We start from the raw sequence: 20,201 nt of genomic DNA on the forward strand, positions 1-20,201 counted from the left end.
CACTGTCCAAGGTAATTTACAGACTCAATGCCATCCCCATCAAGCTACCAATGACTTTCTTCACAGAATTGGAAAAAACTACTTTCAAGTTCATATGGAACCAAAAAAGAACCCACATTGCCAAGTCAACCCTAAGCCAAAAGAACAAAGCTGAAGGCATCACGCTACCTGACTTCAAACTATACTACAAGGCTACAGTAACCAAAACAGCATGATACTGGTACCAAAACAGAGATATAGACCAACGGAACAGAACAGAGCCCTTAGAAATAATGCCACATATCTACAACCATCTGATCTTTGACAAACTTGACAAAAACAAGAAATGGAGAAAGGATTCCCTATTTAATAAATGGTGTTGGGAAAACTGGCTAGCCATATGTAGAAAGCCGATACTGGATCCCTTCCTTACACCTTATACAAAAATTAATTCAAGATAGATTAAAGACTTACATGTTAGACCTAAAATCATAAAAACCCTAGAAGAAAACCTAGGCAATACCATTCAGGACATACGCATGGGTAAGGACTTCATGTCTAAAACACCAAAAGCAATGGTAACAAAAGCCAAAATTGACAAATGGGATCTAATTAAACTAAAGAGTTTCTGCACAGCAAAATAAACTACCATCAGAGTGAACAGGCAACCTACAGAATGGGAGAAAATTTTTGCTATCTACTCATCTGACAAGGGCTAATATCCAGAATCTACAATGAACTCAAACAAATTTACAAGAAAAAAACAAACAACCCCTTCAACAAGTGCGCGAACGATATGAACAGATACTTCTCAAAAGAAGACATTTATGCAGCCCAAAGACACATGAAAAAATGCTCATCATCCCTGGCCATCAGAGGAATGCAAATCAAAACCACAATGAGATACTATCTCACACCAGTTAGAATGGCGATCATTAAAAAGTCAGGAAACAACAGGTGCTGGAGAGGATGTGGAGAAACAGGAACACTTTTACACTGTTGGTGGGACTGTAAACTAGTTCAACCATTGTGGAAGTCAGTGTGGCGATTCCTCAGGGATCTACAACTAGAAATACCATTTGACCCAGCCATCCCATTACTGCGTATACATCCAAAGGATTATAAATCATGCTGCTATAAAGACCCATGTACATGTATGTTTATTGTGGCACTATTGACAATAGCAAAGACTTGGAACCAACCCAAATGTCCATCAATGATAGACTGGATTAAGAAAATGTGGCACATACACACCATGGAATACTATGCAGCCATAAAAAATGATGAGTTCATGTCCTTTGCGGGGACATAGATGAAGCTGGAAACCATCATTCTCAGCAAACTATCGCAAGGAGGAAAAACCAAACACCACATGTTCTCACTCACAGGTGGAAATTGAACAATGAGAACACTTGGACACAGGAAGGGGAATATCATACACTGGGCTTGTTGTGGGGTGGTGGGGGGAGGGGGGAGGGATAGCATTAGGAGATATACCTAATGTAAATGATGAGCTAATGGGTGCAGCACACCAACATGGCACATGTATATATATATAACAAACCTGCACGTTGTGCACATGTACCCTAAAACTTAAAGTATAATTAAAAAAAAGAAGTTTCTCACTCCTAGATTGTGTATATAGTCTCTCCAATTTTCTCACAGAACTTGTATATTCAAATTTTCACAATTTTTTCACACCATCTAGAATTTATTCTTGAATCCAAATTTTAAAATGGGTCTATTTTATTTTCTTCAAGTCTGACAGGCATTGTAACAGCACCATTTTTTAATAATCCACCATTTTCTCAATGAACTAAAGTATTTTAATCTTCAGTTAAATGCCTTTATTTAGCAGAATCAATTTTTGGATTATTTCCTCCATTAATCCACTTGCCTATTCTTGTATCAATATTGTATTTATTCATTGCAGTGATTTTATAGTGTAATCTTATATCTAGTAAGGCAGGTTTCCTCTTACTTTTTAATTCAAAAAACATCTCGTCACTTTTTGTCCCATACAAACTAAGGATCACATCATCCAAATTTAAAAAACAAAGTAATTTACATGTAGAATACACGTATATATTAATTTTGGAAGCATTAACTTTTTATTTGTATTCTTTCTGATCTGTCTATCCTTCCACGCATGCATCCATCCATCCATCCATCTTGAGACAGGATCTTGCTCTGTCACCAGGGTTGGAGTGCAATGTCGTGACTACGGCCCACTGCAATCTCAGCCTCCTAAGTACCACCACAACTTCCTGACTACCTGGGACTACAGGTGCGCACCACCATTTCTCTGTAAGAAACGGTATCTCACTATGTTGCCAGGACTGGTCTCTTAACTCCTGGGCTCAAGAGATCCTCCTGCTTTGGCCTCACAAAGTGGTGGGGTTGCAGGTATGATCCTCTTCACTCCATCCTCTTTTTATAATATTAATTCTCTCTACTTCAAAAGAAATATGTATTCCCTTTTGTTCAAATCTTCTTGTATGCCCTTCAAAAAAATTATAGTTTTCTTTCACTTGGAAGTGTGCGCTTGGTTAAATTTATTACTAAATATTTTATACAATTTTAGGTGCTTTTGTGAATAGAATATTTTTTCCCATTTCCCTTTCTAGATACTGTTGGGGCTCAGAAAACAATAGCCCCAAGTGAAGGCCTAAGAAGCAGACTTAGGAGCAAAGTTACCTTCTGACCATCTCTTTCCCTGCTGTCTCTCATTCTCCTCAGAGGCGAGCCACACTAGAATCCCTCTTCTCCAACGTGGGTCATAGAAACCAGAACCATTTCCTCCAAAGCCAGCTTTAAAGCCTAAAATATTACTCTAACCTTCCCCATAGAAACCAGAACCTTTTTTCTCCAAAGCCAGCTTCAAAGCCTAAAATATTACTCTAACTTCCCCCACTTCTTTTTGTGTAATAGAATAAATGGCCATAAAGAAATTAAGACCCTCATTCCACAGGGGTCCTACCTTCATACCCAGCAGAAAGGAATGTTGCATAGAGCCTTATTGAGTTCCCCCAACTCAGTCAGTTAGCATTAGACCATATATCCTTTTTGTCCAATCATAGTTCTACATGCTCTCCATACTTTATTGAATGTCAGCATAAAAAATGGATAGTTCTGTCTATATCTTTGCATCTTCTTTCTGAAGGCTCTTGTGCCATGTAAAACTATGTCAAATAAATTTGTTATTCTTTTCTCTTGTCAACCTCTCTTTGTTATAGGGGTATCAGCTGTGACCCTTATGCTGGAAAGGAAAGGGCTTACTTCCTTGTTGTCCCTAGAGTTCTTCTATTCTGAATAGAGCTTTAAATTTTTAGCTAAACATCTTATCATCTTACTAATTTTATAAGTATTGGGGTTTTTAACTATTCAGTAAACCATTATAAGAAGAATATTCTAACCTTCCTTTAGCCTTTGTCAGACCTTCAAAAAATATTGAGAAATACTATTTATAGAAGTTAAATCCTATTTACATCCTAATTTTGTCTTAAATAGTTATAGTACTTCACATTTTAGGAAAATAATTACTGCTTGTCCTTGATTGAGAATATTTTACATTGAAGTAGTTTCCTTATATTTAACAGAAATTTAAATAAGAATAGCTAGCTGATTATTGTCATGCTTATCAACCTATCGTTGATTAACTACCTGACATGGAACATCTCATCTTCATGAAATAAACTTCATTAGGCCACAGGTATTACTGTTTTAATTAAATAACAGGTGAATTAGATATACTAGTACTTCCTTTTCAATTTTTGTATTTCTATACTTCAGCAAACTTAGACTTTTTTCCTTTTTATACTATCTCTATCAAGATTTGGTATTAGGCCAGGCATGGTGGCTCATACCTATAATCCCAGTCCTTTGGGAGGCTGAGGTAGGATCATCACTTGAGCTCAGGAGTTCAAGACCAACCTGGGCAACATAGGGAGACCTCATCTCTACTAAAAATAAAAAATTAGACAGGTGCATACCTGTAGTCCCAGCTACTTGAGAGGCTGAGGCAGAAGGGTCACTTGAGCCCAGGAAGCAGAGGCTGCAGTAAGCTATGATGGCATCACTGCACTCCAGCCTGGGCAACAGAGTGAAAACCTGTCTCCAATAAAAAAAAGATGGGTATTAAAATTATGCTAAATCCATAATGTTAACTGAAATAACTTTCCAAATTTACCATGGTCAGGATTAGTGTAAAAGGCATTGCTTTGGCCGGGCGTGGTGGCTCACACCTGTAATCCCAGCATTTTGGGAGGCCAAGGCTGGTGGATCATGAGGTCAGGAGATCGAGACCATCTTGGCTAACCAATGAAACCCTGTCTCTACTAAAAATACAAAAAATTAGCCAGGCACGGTGACAAGTACCTGTAGTCCCAGCTACTCGGGAGGCTGAGGCAGGAGAATGGTGTGAACCCGGTAGGCAGACCTTGCAGTGAGCCAAGACAGCGCCACTGCAGTCCGGCCTGGGCAAAAGAGCTAGACTCCATCTCAAAAAAAAAAAAAAAAAAAAAAGGCATTGCTTTTTCCTATTTTTTTTTTTTTTTTAAGAATTAGATAACTGCAAATCCATTTGGTCAGGGTGCTTTTTTCTACATACTTCAGCTACCTTCTAATTTCTGTTATGGTAATGACATTCAAATTTTTTAACTATTAATCAAGTTTTAATAATTTATATTTTATTAGGATATCATTCATTTCATCTAGGTTTTGCAAGTTACCAGAGAATTGCATTTTATTATCTTACGATGAACTTATCTTGTGTCTATGGTTGGTCTTCCCTCTCAATCTTAATCACACTTTTTCTCTCTAGAAATCAGGCTCAAAAGTGATTTTGCTATTTTCAAAGACTGAGCTCTTGTGATTTCTTTATCCTTTCCATTTTTTTCTTCTTTTTTTGTTTATAGTTTCCTTGATTCTAGCTTTTATCTGTACTAATTCCTTCTTCTTGGCTTACTCTGATTTGTTTCCTTGTTCTTATCTAATTTATTATGTTTGACAAAGAAATCATTTTGTCAATGAAATAAAAAAAGTCTCAAGATTTGAGTCAAGGCAGTAATATTTAATAAAATGAGGGTAGGGATGAGAATACATGTCCCAGGTCTGTCCCCATAAAGTCGCTTATGCCTTTTAGCAAATCACTTCATCTATCTGGCTAATAGTTTCCACATCTACAAACTGAAAAGAATATACAGCCTGATAGTTCCTGTTAGGTTAAAAAAAAATTACACATGGTAAAATTTGTAAACTTTAAGCTACATTTGAGAAAGTGGGGTGTTTAAAGGAATAAGAGCCATTGAAATCACTGGATTGGGAATCATTGCTTAAGAAACAACAATAACTTAGGAGAATTCAGTTTTTCTGTGACAGTAAAGTATGACTGGCCCTCCTTATCTTTGGATTCCACATCAGTTGATTCAACTAACTGCAGATCATAAAAAACGATAGGGTCATCTGTACTGAACATGTACAAAACTTTTTTTTTCTTGTCACTATTCCCTAAACAATGAAGTATAACAACTGTTTAAACAGCATTTACTTTGTATTAGGTAAGTAACTTAGAGATAATTTAAAGTATATTGGAGGATGTGTGTAGGTTATATGCAAATACTGCACCATTTTATATAAGGGAATTGAGCATCCATGGATTTTGGTATCCACTTCTCCTCAGGTACAAAGGGACTGCTGTATAGGAGGCCTATATTTGATGAATGTTCACATCATAACCAAGTGAACTCATACAACGTTTCACAAACATGAATGCTCTAATAAAACATCTTCTTAAAGAAGGTGCACCTAAGTTACACTGCAGAAAACAGATAGATTTAAAATATTAAAAATTAGTACCATGTCATTAAACCACATCTTCATATTATTCTTGGAAGAAATGAAATAATCTGGGGTCAAATGGTAGGTTTCAGGGACTCCATAAATCCTATGATCTTGTAAACAAAAGCTTATGTGTATTTATTTATAGTTTTATGGGGAGAGTTAATCACATTCATTAGATTTGCAAAGAGTTTGGGACCAGAAAGAGGCTGTAAATACTATTCTAGATGACGAATTAAACTTTCTATTCTTAGTGTCTGATTAAACTTTTCCATGGTCATACTTTTGGAACTTCACCAAAGAGATCATTTCATTGTTGAATAGCTACAACTAGTAAAAACTCTAGTCCACATCAAGTCAAAACTTCAAATTTTGATGTGAACTACAGTTCACATCAAGTCAAAATTACCTCTCAAATTCCCATCTATTTTCTTGACTCCAGTCTCTGATGAATGACAGAATAAAACAATTTCCCATTCCTGAAAACAGCCCTTTATGTATTTGGAGAGAGCCATCTTAGCTCCAAGATATTTTTCTCTTTTAAAATGATGGCTTTAAACAACATACCATGTAAACTCTACTCCCTAATTCAAAATGTTTCTTTAAAGGCAGATGGTTTTACCACTCATTCATATAATATTTTATATTTTTATAAAGTTCTTTAGTTATAGATCACTTTTTCTGATAGAAGGATGGATCACTCTAGATTTACTTGTGAATTTCAGAAAATTCAAAGGAAACAAGTATATTATGTTGATGTATATGTCATCATGAGTTCTACAGAATTCTCACATACTTATTTACTCTGCTAAATTCTTAGAAATAAACTCATAAAAATGTTTAAAAATTGTTTTTTGACTATGAGTTATTGTCAAAATATTATTTGTGGATGGATTCCAAAACATTTTCAATCTTGTAGGTGGAAGACATTTTTGTATTTCTTTTTATGGATTTAGAAAGGATAAATGGAAAATAGCATTACTTTAAGTGGTACTAAAAACATCACTTACATTAATTCTCTTTCGGGAAAAAAGGAGAAAATATTTACTGGAGTAAAATACAGCCCATGCAAAGCAGAACAAATTCCAAGGTGGTAAACCAAGCTCTTTAAAACTAAGAACCAAAATCAAATAAATATGCAAGGGTATTACTTACGGATACAACTCTGAAAGATGCTCAGCTAATGCATAAGCTGTCGGGTCTCTGTCCAAGGCATACAGAACAATATCTGACTCCTTCCGTAGAATGGCTTTTGTGTGCCCTCCCGAACCAAATGTCATATCTAGAAAAATCTAGCAAACATAGAAAAAGAAAATTACAACTTAGCATAAACAAAACTTATTCTTGACAACTATCTCAATTCCTAGAAGCACACAATGATTTTCAGAGTTGACAGTAAATAGGAAAATAACTACAATGGTTTTGCCTATAGTTGAATTTGTTACATGTGAGATCTGGCTCAATTATGAGTGAAAAGTCTAAAAGAACTGATCAGACTATCAGTAAAATAACCTCTGACACAGACTGGCTAATTCAAGACAAATTTATGTTTCTCTCTATAAGGTCAAACTGGTCACACTGTTGTGCCCCCAGCTCTTAAACACTTCCCAGCATCCAGCTGGTAATAACATTTTCAATAATTCTCATTTAGAGATGGCTTATAATTAGTGTGGCTCATTTTATCTCAATTTCTCTTAATGCTTTCTATGAAAATGATAAGAAGAGAAAGACAGAGAGAAAGAATAAACATCCCTGATAATAAATAGGCACAGGACAAATCAGATAAAATCTGGAAAACTGACACTTATAGATTATATCTGTAATAATAAAATAACAAATATGAACTGAGAAGAAAAAAAAATGCTTTTCAAGTCAAAACACCTAGGGTAAATTCTAGGTTTGACACGAAGTATCTATGTCTTTGGGATAGTTACTTATAGTCGCAAAATTCCAGTGTCTTTAGCATTTAAAAAAAAAATGAAGAAGAAAAGAAGATACCATCACCACCTGCCTAATTGTTAAGGTAACATATAATTTCTCATGTAAATCAAAACACTTTTAAGAGTGAAACATTTGCCAGTAATAATTTTACCAGGACAACAGGATAGGATGTACTTGAGTACATATCACTCAATGCTTGGCTCATACCAGATATACAGTATGCTTAATTGAATCTGAATCGATTTCTTGGCTATTTTATTCGGCCACACTCTAAAGAGAATAGTCACGTCACAGTTGAGCAAGAAACCAGATCTGGATCATAAGAAACATATGTGTGTACAAGTTAGTTGATTGTGACTAGTTTGCAAGTCAAGACATTCTCCACATATTCCCTCAAAGTTATGCTCTTAGTTTAATGGGACCTTTCAGTAAACTTCATTGGTGTTATGAAAATAAAAACAATTACTCTAATAATACTGACTACAATGACAAATAACATACGTCTATTGGCTAGATTTAAAAATATCTAAACATACAATTTTCTTAAAGTTCATGTGCATAGTACATAAGAAGGGAAATTCCTGTCACGGATTTGAATATATTTCCCTGCTCTGAATGTTTCCACTTATTTCAGGGACAGTGGTCAGAAACTGGGCACACAATTATGCTTTGGCTTTTTGGCTCCTATCTACCATGCTGAGTCCCATCCACTGATCAAGTCCTCATAAAAGTTAGCCTGCTGCCTGCTATTGAAAGAATAACATGGAGGAAATCTTCTGATCAAAAGTGGAGGATGGACATAAAATATAAAAAGATGTAAATGTGGTGAAAATGTACAAGCATTGCTTTTTAACACAAATGTTGTAGTGTGACTTAACTTTGTACTTCTATCACTATCACCATAAAAGCCATGGCTAAATGTATTTTTCACCATTTTAAAAAATAACTTTTTATTTTTAGAAACACTTAAATCTCAAGATCAAATAATTTCCTTTGTCACTTATTTTATACATCTATGAATTGGTAAAAATCTTCCACTATACATTACATCAATTTGAAAATTTTAAGAAGTTCAACATAATTTAACCAAAGAAGTTTTTCCCAGGCAAAATCATAAACTACTTCCTTGTCATGGGATCAATACCTAGCCTTGCTATAACTCTGGATTTAAACTAAAAGTAGATTAAATAAAACAATTTAGATATGATTACCCTTATTCTGAGACAAGAAAGTCCCAATCAATATTTAAAGAAAAATCATCATCATTAGCAATATTCTGAAAAATGTGAGTGATTATAATTTACATGATTATTTTTAATATATGATGATTATGCCCTTGTACATGTACTGACAATCAACAAAGTTTCCACAGGGGCAAAAAAAATTTATTATTACCAGTCAAGTGTAACACAGAAAGCAAAAAGTGGCAGACAAATGGAATTTATGAAACTAGAAGGGAAACCCATCATATGTCCTGAGTTAATATGTGATTGGAGCCATCAACTCTCATTTTTACAATTCTAATATTCATTGTTCATCACATGTAATAGTGACATCTAGGCCTCATGAGCCAACCAGCACTACAATTGAAAAGGGAGTCAATTAGTTTACCCCTTCTTCTAGGTCACTAACATAAGACCACAGTTTAAAATCTGTATGAGTTGCAAATAAAAAAAGCAACTGGTCAATTTTTGTGGTTAACAAAGAAATGCACAAGAACAAATAAATCTGAATGTTTGAAAGTAACCCTTCTATGGATCTCATCTATACATATATTTCAAATGTATATTTTGTGCTCCAAACATAAATGGAACTTCTTCTTTGAAATTACCTGATATAATTTATCTATAAAACAAAACTCACATTTTAATACTGTTTATTCTGGTTATTTCACTGACAACCTGTATAACCCTAAACAAATCACTTGAATTCTTTAAGCCTCAATTGTTTCATCTAAGAATAAATGGGAATAAAAAGTACCCCTGTTTATCTCACAGAGATTTATAAAGATTACCTTATATCATCATTACAATCATGAAGGAGATGTCATTAGATGTTATATACACATTTTACAAACTAAAACTGCACTAAACTAGTAAGTGGCAAATGCAGGAATTGAATAGAGATGAATTTGTGCTTAAAACCTGGGATCTTTCACGTACCTCTCTGTGTCTTATTAAGTCATGAAGTCTGTATCTGCATATTGCTTTATGGTTTACCAAGCATCGATGTTTTCCTACTTGGTCTAACAAATGCTCCATGAGGGAATTAGACAACTGGCATTATATCCATTTTTCCCAAAAAAAAAAAAAAAAAAAAAAAAAAAGGAAAACTCAGGTGCAGAGAGAAAATGTGACATGATTAAGATCCTATTACTACTAAGTGAGGGGAAGTGAACTCTAAACTAGGTCTTGCCAACACTAAATTCTCTGCTCTTTCTGAAGAGAGAAAGAGGAAGAAAAGGCAAGACTGATAGAAAGAACAGAAAATGTAAGACATAATTGGGGTTCAGAATCAAAATGAAAGTGAATTAAAGTAAAAAATATACAAACCAGCATTTGAGGAGAATGATTCCTGATTTCTACAATCCCCCAACTTTACCTCCAACTTAATATGGCAGCATCAGTGCAAAACAGTAGGTGCTAAGTAATGTGATATGAATAAAGGAGCTCAGCCTCCCGAGGTAACTATGTTAAAGGTAGCAATTTTCATTTGTACATTTGAGTCTAGAAACATTCTTCATAATATAAGACTCATTACCACAGGATCATATAAAGTAGTTATAATTCAGTTCAAGATGTCCAACTTTTTAGAGTCATTTAACATCAATGTATTCCTAATATTGCCAGTTGATTCATTAATGAATAGATCTCTCCTAGAACACAAATAATGATCTGTTATTAACTCTTTTGCACCATGTTTTTATTTGCTGATCACTCTCCTTTACATTTGAAATGAGAAAACAAGCTTTTCTTATTTTAGGCTAGTTCTTTTTAATCAAGTACAACTAAATGTCATTTTATCCCCAATGTTCTTCAAATATGGACAAACACAGACACCATATTTCACAGGTCAAAAGGACATAACAGACTATTCCAATCTCTCCTTTTACTTATGAGGAAACCAAGGCCTGGAGAGGTTACCTGGTAGCTAGTTGGGGCAAAGCTAATAGTAAAATGTAGATCCTATGTCCTTTCCACATCATCTCGTAAACTTCCCCACTGAAATTATAAAATAACATTGAAATAAAAACAATTGTTTCTTCAAAAAGTTTTCTCTTTCTTAATATGAAGATACGTATGGAAACATTGTTCCTATACAATGATTCCTCCAACACAGTTAAAAACAACCAGTGTTCTACCAATCTAATTTTTTAAGTCTTTTAATTCAAACCTGCTAATTAAGTCTCCAAAAAAGACAATTATTTGTATATGGTTTAGTATAAATGCCCAGCTATTCTCTGTACCAGTTACTGATGAAGACTGACTTACTGACAGGTTATAGATTCCAATTTGATTTTGAAATTTAAAAATGATTTTTAAAATCATAGACTCATAGGTGGTTAGAGCAATCAGGACCCATGGAAATAATGCACGTTTAATTCCTTTATTGTACATACTGTTCCACCTTTCTAAAGAATACACAGCTCTATACTTTCATACCTCTCAAATTTGATATCCTTTAAGACTCCTCTCTGGAGTTGGAGATTGACAGAAATCAAGGCATTTACCCAAGATCATCTTGCAGAGACTAGACAATTATTTATTTTTTTCAATCCAATCATCCTAATCATTGAAATTTTCACACTGTAACAACACTGTCGAAAATGAATGTGAAAACATTTTTAGCCATAAACTGTATGAGGGCAGATCTTAAAATTTCATTTTCCTAATGTTGTTTATCATTTTCAATCTGCAGAAGATTTTTAATAGTAAGTTTCCATCTTAATTTGGAAACAATATGGCCTGACTTCACTTTAAAACTTCATCCTATGAATATTTTCTGGCAATTGTTAATTTTGAATTTTTAGAATTAAAGTGCTTTTGAAAAAATTTTAGTTAAACTTCACCTATTTGCAACTAGTTTCATTTTGGAGTACTGAAATGTGCCAAGCACATGCTTAACTATATGGATTTTTTTTTCAGGAGGTAATTTAAAATGTTGGGCATTAATTAATCATCTGTATATTTACCGAGCATTCAGTATAGAAGAGACGATTAACAGGTAGATATTACATTATAGGCCTTCCAGTCTTGTGAGGGACTTCAGACATGCAAAAAAACAGCTATAAGCCCAGTTTAAAAAAAAAAAAAATCAGCAATGTAAGAAAGATATACATAGCATTCCATAAGGAGTTAGAAACCAGAAATGTATTCCAGTCAGTGGCAAGATGGACTAAACTGGAGGAAGGTACAATTCAATTGATCTTTGAATGCTAAGTAGAACTCAGAGTTCATCCTATCTTCCCACTCTCCCATATACTCCAAACCCAACTGGTTACCAAATCCTGTTGATTTTACCATGTCTTGAATATTTCCACCCCCACTTTAATTTAGGCCCCCATATTCCCATGCTTTACTATTGAAATAGGCCCACAATTGATACCGATTCCTCTAATCTCACTTCTAATTTTTCTTACTACACTGTTAACAGGCTATCCTATCTTACATAAAATTTTAGCATGTCACATCTGCATTTAAACCCCCTTAATGGCTCTCCAAAGCTACAGGATAGAGTCTAAACTTCTAGGCATAATGGGTAATATTCTTCATATTCTGGCCTTTGCATTTCTTTTCAATATCATCTCCCACTACTCTCAAAAATGAATTTTACAACATATTTTCTAGCCATACAGAATATGTGAAATTGTCAAACATGCCAAGATGTCTCATGTCTTCTCTCTCTTTTTTGCCTTGTTCCACCTTTGTCAAATTTTATTCTCAAACAATGATGACAGTCCTAATATATCCACAGCATTGTTCTAAAAACTAGAAATACAATAGTGGGCCAAAGTAGATATGGTCTCTGATCTCATATAGTGATCCCCGAGAAATACAAACTACCATCAGAGAATACTATAAACACCTCTACACAAATAAACTAGAAAGTGTAGAAGAAATGGATAAATTCCCGGACACACACACACACACACCCTCCCAAGCCTAAACCAGGAAGAAGTCGAGTCCCTGAACAGACCAACTGCCTGTTGGCCTGTTGACCAACCAAATTGAGGCAGTAATTAACAGCCTACCAACCAAAAGAAGCCGAGGACCAAATGGGTTCATAGTCAAACTCTACCAGAGGTATAAAGAGGAGCTTGTACCATCCTTCTGAAACTATTATAAGCAATTGAAAAGTTGGGACTCCTCCCTAACTCATTTTATGAAGCCAGCATCATCCTGATATCAAAACAGGGCAGGGAAAAGAAAACTTCAGGCCAATATCCCTGATGAACATCGATGCTAAAATCCTCAATAAAATACTGGCAAACTGAATCCAGCAGCACATCAAAAAACTTGTCCACCACGATCAAGTTGGCTTCATCCCTGGGATGCAAGGCTGGTTAAACATAATCCATCACATAAACAGAACCAGTGACAAAAACCACATGATTATCTCAACAGACGCAGGAAAGGCCTTTGATAAAATTCAACATCCTTTCATGTTAAAAACTCTCAATAAACTGTATTGATGGAATGTATCTCAAAATAATAACAGCTATTTATGACAAACCCACAGCCAACATCATATTGAATGGGCAAAAGCTGGAAGCGTTCCTTTTGAAAATCAGTACAAGACAACAAGATAAGGATGCCCTCTCTCACCACTCCTATTCAACATAGTATTGGACGTTCTGCAGGGAAATCAGGCAAGAGAAAGAAATAAAGGGGATTCAAGTAGGAAGAGAAGAAATCAATTTTTCTCTGTTTGAAGATGACATGACTTTATATTTAGAAAACCCCATCATCCCAGCACCAAAACTCAAGCTGATAAGCAACTTCAGCAAAGTATCAGGATACAAAATCAATGTGCAAAAATCACAAGCATTCCTTTACACCAACAACAGACAAGCAGAGAGCAAAATCATGAATGAACTCCCATTCTCAGTCACTACAAAGAGAATAAAATACCTAGGAATACAGATAAAAATAATTTTTTAAGGACAAAAAAAAAATTTTACTTCTCGCAATATTAGACAGCTGGTAGGGTGTGAGAAAACAGTGATGACCTGAAGGCTTCCACTAGCGTAAAGCACCCAGTTAAGTAGAAACAACAGGCTGAATGGGCAAAAGGAATGAAGAGTAATAATAACGACTATGTATGTTACATTTATTGAAGCTTATTTTATGACAAGCATAATGCTAAATATTTTATCTGTACCATTCATTCATTTTATACACAGGCATAAAAACACACACATACACATTTCAGTTAATTAAGTAATTCTCAAAGCTGTACTCTGAGGTAAGTCACTATTATTATCATCACTATTTTACAAAGAAAGGGAGGTTTAGGAAGTTAGGTAAATTGTTTGAGGTACAGCTAATGAATAGCAGAGATGGATTTCAAAAACAATTCTGTCTCCTGCCCACCTGCACAATTACCTACTTTGCTTTTTCATATAACTAGAATAAATTAGATGTGGTGAGTGGAGAAGTGAAATAAAAAATAATCACAAAGCATGCCGTCTGGATAACTTGGAAGATAACAGATACAATTTACTATGCAATTACTATGCACCAGCACTCACTATGATAAACCCCTTGAAAAGTCAACTTTGGGAGGCCAAGGCAGGTGGATCACCTGAGGTCAGGAGTTCAAGATCAGCCTGATCAACATGGTGAAACCCCGTCTCTATTAAAAATACAAAAAATTACCCAGGCATGGTGGCGGGCGCCTGTAATCCCAGCTACTCAGGAGGCTGGGGCAGCAGAATTGCTTGATCCTGGGAGGAGGAGGTTTCAGTGAGCTGAGATCATGCCATTGCACTCCAGCCTAGGCGACAAGAGCAAGACTCCATCTCAAAAAAAAAAAAAAGTCAATTTAATTTAATTCTTACAACAGCCTGCAAGATGGATAATGTAATCCCATTTTACAGATGAGTATATTGGAGCCATTTACTTCAAAAAACATGACTTGATAGCACGATTAGAGATAGGTGCAGAAATAAGCATTTTTTTCCCTACCTTCCATATCTCCTTCCCAGCTGCCACCTCTCAATTAGTGTTACACTGGCCAAGAAGCAAATTCTTACTCCAGAAGAGAGAAAATTGAGAGCGTTAAAAAATATAGGCATTTTAAGAAAGAAAATCAGGCATTTTAAGAGAAATCTCTTAAAGAGGTTTAAGAATTTCATGTGGGAATAGAATAATTATTTATAGTAAATGTGGAACAGTGAAGTGAAGGGATTGCTGAGTAGAGATTTTGAAGAGAATCTACAAATATAAGAAAAATTGATATCTACTAATGTAAGAGGGCTAACTGTAACAGCATTAATCCACAGTAAGATCAAGAAGGTTGGTTTTTAACGATGCTTAAAAACACTAAGTTCTAAGTATACTTTTAAAAGATCATCCTAATCAAAAACATTGGTTCATGTAAAAAACAAAAAAATAAATTAAATTACCTTCACTATATATACAATTCATGGGATTCAGCCTTTGGGAATATTGCACCTCCAAACAAGGTAAACCTGGCACATATTTGACAACAGAGGGATGCTCCTTTGACATAATTAGTAAGGTCAATGTTAAGAGAGGGATGAGCTAGTATGACAAGTTTATTTGGATATTAAAAAAAAAACACTAAAAAGAGTTCATAATGCCCCTGAAATGTTTGTAATTGCTAAGGCAAGCTATTGTTCTACCATTGTGTGCTGAATTACTCAAGACTATATCACTGACTTCTCTAAGGCTTTGCAGGTTTTCTGTCTAACATGTCAACAACTAGAAATCTGTCACATTTGATATATTTGTTAGACCTGAAATAAATTAGAACATGTAACTATGAACACAGAAGTCCAACCTTATAGTTAGCTAACATTTTTTAACAAACATTTCTCCTACCAAACCCTTTGATTTATTATTGTCTTGTGAAGCTCTGTCAAGTATCTGTCTGCTAACACTTACTTTGTTTTATTGGTAACTATTATATGGGCTTATACAAAAGGGAAAAAACTCTCAGAAGCACATAAAAGTTTTACCACAAATAAAACAATTAATGCATTGCAATAAATTTATATCTCTTCCCATTTTATCAGAAGTATTGGTGTTACTATGATGACTCATTCTGCCTAATTCTGCAAATGTTTCCTATTGTAGCTTAAATCCTTTCCTATTCACAAAATAAATCTTTACTTGTCATAAAAGTAAAATTTATTTTCTCTTCTTTTAAAGTATGTCCTTCAATTACATTAAAAATAATTGGAGTATTTATCATTCTTTGTGATAAATAGCTTTCATTCTTATGTGTAACATAGGATGTATTTAATCATAGTCCAAGTCACGCACAACAGATGTGTCACTTAATCTATCTGCAGATAGAATGGCTAAATTAACACAAGTAGCTAATCTCAAAAATCTAATTTCACAGAGGTCTCTGTCCAAGACAATGCCAATCTGTCAGTGTCTTTTTTAAAAAGACAAATAGTTTTTATCTACATTATCAAGAAATTCACATAACCCATACTGGACAAACGCCAATGAACATACTAACTACTAAGAATGCTGGAGAGGTACTTTCTTTTAAGAATTACTAAATATGTAGATTGTTTATAGTATTTGGAAAAACAATGTGAAAACAAAGAAATACTGAGCTCTTTAATCAATGTGTTCAGCAAATGCTCTTTTCAAAAAAATTTTTTTTGGCACAAGTCATTTTAGTGATGGCAGTTTCAACATGGTTCTAATACTAAATTCTTCTCATAAGCAATAATTAAATTAAAATAAATGATGGTACGATTTTCTGTGACTTGGCCTCCAACTAACATTAATTTTACACAAATCAAAGCAGATCAATACATACAAGTGTTGGTGTACAACCCAGAGTGTCTACGTGTGCATGTGCAAGCATGCATGTACAATTACATATACGTACATACATGCATATTACAGGGAGAAATAGAAACTTACATATTCCTGAAAATGTTTAAACATGTGACTTCAGATAGCACAAGTTTCGGACATAGAAAAGGCTATACTATACCATCAGGAAATCCTTGTTAGGCAAGTTACTTAACTTCTCTGAGCCTCAGTTTCCTCATTTGTAAATGGAAATAAATACACCATCCTAGTCCACATCACCAGGAAATTGGGATATGCAAATAAGACAATATACATGAACGAAATCTGAAAAAAGTAGTGTCATATAAATAAATAATATTATTAAATGGATTTTAACCAAGAAAATATTCGCAAAGGTCTAAATTCCAAAAAATTTTATGCTAAATCCTAAAGTAATTTAGCAATACAAAAGATATTTTATGGCTTCTTAATTTGAATAAACAGTAATAGAACCTTTGGTTGACAGAAGGTCTTTTAAAAAGGAGACTCTCGATAATACATTTCCAACAGGAGAAATTTCGAAGAACTTAAAATTCAATAAAAATTACCATTGTATATCTGAACTATGGCTATGCTGCGTTTCTTAAAACTAAGAAAACAACTTTGAATTAACTTTCATTCAAGCCCAAATTGAAAAAAACAGCTTAACAGATGATTTTTTAAATGCTCTTTAAAAACAGATTTTCAAAATGTAAATATTATTACTTTTCTTTCTCGGATACTAATACTTTAAAGACTTTAGTATTGCTCTTTAAAATTTTATCACACCACTAATCATAGTTTGGAATTTGTAAACAACTCCATAGAGGGACAATGAATTGAACAATAGGCCAATTTAACTATAGTAGTACTCTGACTTATTGCTAGAAACAGGCATTTGAAATATCTCAATTTTTTACTGACCAGAAAGACTTTATGCAACTTTCAAAGTGGCCAGTTGACTTAAATGAAGTAATATTCATACTAACATCAATTAATTACTTTAACAGTAAAATTGTTTGTTCTTATGTCAGTCCTCTCCTTTAAAAAAAAAAAAAAAAGTCTTTCTTAAGAGGGAATCAAATATTTGTTTGCCAATGATATGATCTTATATAGAGAAAAACCTAAAGTATCCTTCAAAAAACCCCTAGATTTGATAAATGAATTCAGTAAAGTCTCAGGTTATAAAATCAATGTATATACATCAGCAGCACTGCTGTACATCAATAAGCTGAGAATTAAATGAAGAACTCAATCCCTTTTACAACAGCTACAAAAAAACAAAAACAAAGAAACTTAATATATTAACCAAGGAGGTGAAATATCTCTACAAGGTGAACTACAAAACACTGCTGAAAGAAATCATAGATGACACAAACAAATGGAAATACATCCTACGTTCATGGATTGGAAGAATCAATATCATGAACCTGACCATACTGCCCAAAGCAATCTATATATTAAATGCAATTGCTATCAAAATACTAATGTTATTCATCATAGAATTAGAAAACACAATCCTAAAATTCATATGGAACCAATAAAGAGCCCGAATAGTCAAAGCAATCCTAAACAAAAAGAACATATCTAGAGGCAACACATTACTTGAATTTCAAATATATTATAAGGCTATAGTAACCAAAACAGCATGATATTGGTTTTAAAGGTAGAAACACAGACCACTAGAACAGAATAGAGAACCCAGATATCAAGCCAAGTACTTAACAACCAACTGATCTTCAACTAAGCAGACAAAAACATAAACTGTGGAAAGTGGCACCCTATTCAAGAAATGGTGGTGTGAAAATTGGAAAGCCACATGTAGAAAAATGAAACTGGATCCCTATTTCATTTCAGACCAACTCAAGACAGATTAAAGACTTAAATCTAAGACCTGAAACCATAAAAATTCTAGAAGAAAACCTAAGAAAAATTCCTCTGGACATCAGCCTAGGCAAAGAATTTATAACGAAGAATCCAAAAGCAAATGCAACAAAAGCAAACATAAATAAATGAGACCTAACTAAATTAAAATGCTTCTGCGCAGCAAAAGAAAAAATCATCAGAGTAAACAGACAACCTACAGAATGAGAGAAAATATGTGCAAACTATGCATCCAACAAAGGACTAACATCCAGAATCCACACAGAACTCAAACAAATCAGCAAGAAAAAAACAATCCCATTAAAATGAAGGCAAATATCATGAATAGATTATTTCTCAAAAGAAGATAAACAAATGGCCAACAAACAGAAAAAAATGCTCAACATCACTAATCATCAGGGAAATGCAAATTAAAATCACAATGAGATACCACCTTACCTCAGCCAGAACAGCATTACTATAAAGTCAAAAAACAATAGATGCTAGTATGAATGTGTGGAAAAGGGAAAACTTATACACTGCTGGTGGAAATGTAAATTAGTATAACCCTTATGGAAAACAGCATGGAGATTTCTCAAAGAAGTAAAAGTAGATCTACCATTCAATTCAGCAATCCTGCTACTGGGTATCTACCTAAAGGAAAAGAAATCATTGTATCAAAACAATACCTGCAAAAAGGATACCTACATGCATATGTTTATTGCAGTAGAATTCGCAATTGCAAAGATAGGGAATCAACCTAAATGCTCATCAACCAAAGAGTGGATAAAGAAACTGTGGTATATATACCATGGAATACAACTCAACCAAAAAAAAAAAAATGAAGAAAAAAATGGCTTTTGCAGCAACTTGGATGGAATTGGAGACCATTATTCTAAGTAAAGTAACTCCAGAATGGAAAACCAAATACTCCATGTTCTCCCTTATAAAGGGACCTAAGCTATGGGTGCATAAAGGCAGACAGAGTGGTGTAATGAACACTGGAAACTCAGAAGACGGAGGTTAGGAGGGGGGTGAGGGTTGAAAAAAAAACCTATTGGGGCACAAGGTACACCTATCACTGGGTGACAGGTACACTAAACTCTGAGACTTCACCACTATACAATTCATCCACGTAGACAAAAACCACTTGTACCTCTAAAGCTAGTGAAATAATTTTTCTTTAATCTTTCTTTCTAACAGTGGTCAAAAAATTTAAAAATAAAATAATCTTTTATTTTTTTCTTTTTCAACAAAGATATATTTTCCTTATTAAAAAATGTATTTGTCTTCTATGAAGTTAAACTCATCTATATATGTCATCATGCTTGGTGATAGTTCTGTTACCTTGATAGTTTCCACCACAGAATGAAAGAAAATGGCCAGGCATGGTGGCTCGTGCTTGTAATCCCAGCACTTTGGGAGGCCAAGGCAGGTGGATCACCTGAGGTCAGGAGTTCGAGACCAGCCTGACCAACATGGTGAAACTCCATCTCTACTAAAAATACAAAAAATTAGCCAGACATGGTGGCAGACGCC

At 34.3% G+C, this 20,201-nt stretch overlaps 1 protein-coding gene across 4 annotated transcripts in view; it reads right to left on the reverse strand.

The window, feature by feature from the left end:
• The window catches only part of METTL15 (methyltransferase 15, mitochondrial 12S rRNA N4-cytidine), a 253,088-nt gene that overhangs the window by 142,783 nt on the left and 90,104 nt on the right, over window positions 1-20,201 (reverse strand). For all 4 annotated transcript variants that reach the window (XM_058446368.1, XM_032166366.2, XM_032166367.2 and 1 more), the window contains exon 4: window positions 6,973-7,109. In XM_058446368.1, coding sequence (XP_058302351.1) covers window positions 6,973-7,109 — 137 coding nt within the window. The remainder of the gene's footprint in view (window positions 1-6,972; window positions 7,110-20,201) is intronic.

The sequence above is a fragment of the Hylobates moloch genome, unplaced genomic scaffold, assembly GCF_009828535.3.
Source record: "Hylobates moloch isolate HMO894 unplaced genomic scaffold, HMol_V3 SCAFFOLD_11, whole genome shotgun sequence".
Lineage (NCBI taxonomy): Eukaryota > Metazoa > Chordata > Mammalia > Primates > Hylobatidae > Hylobates > Hylobates moloch.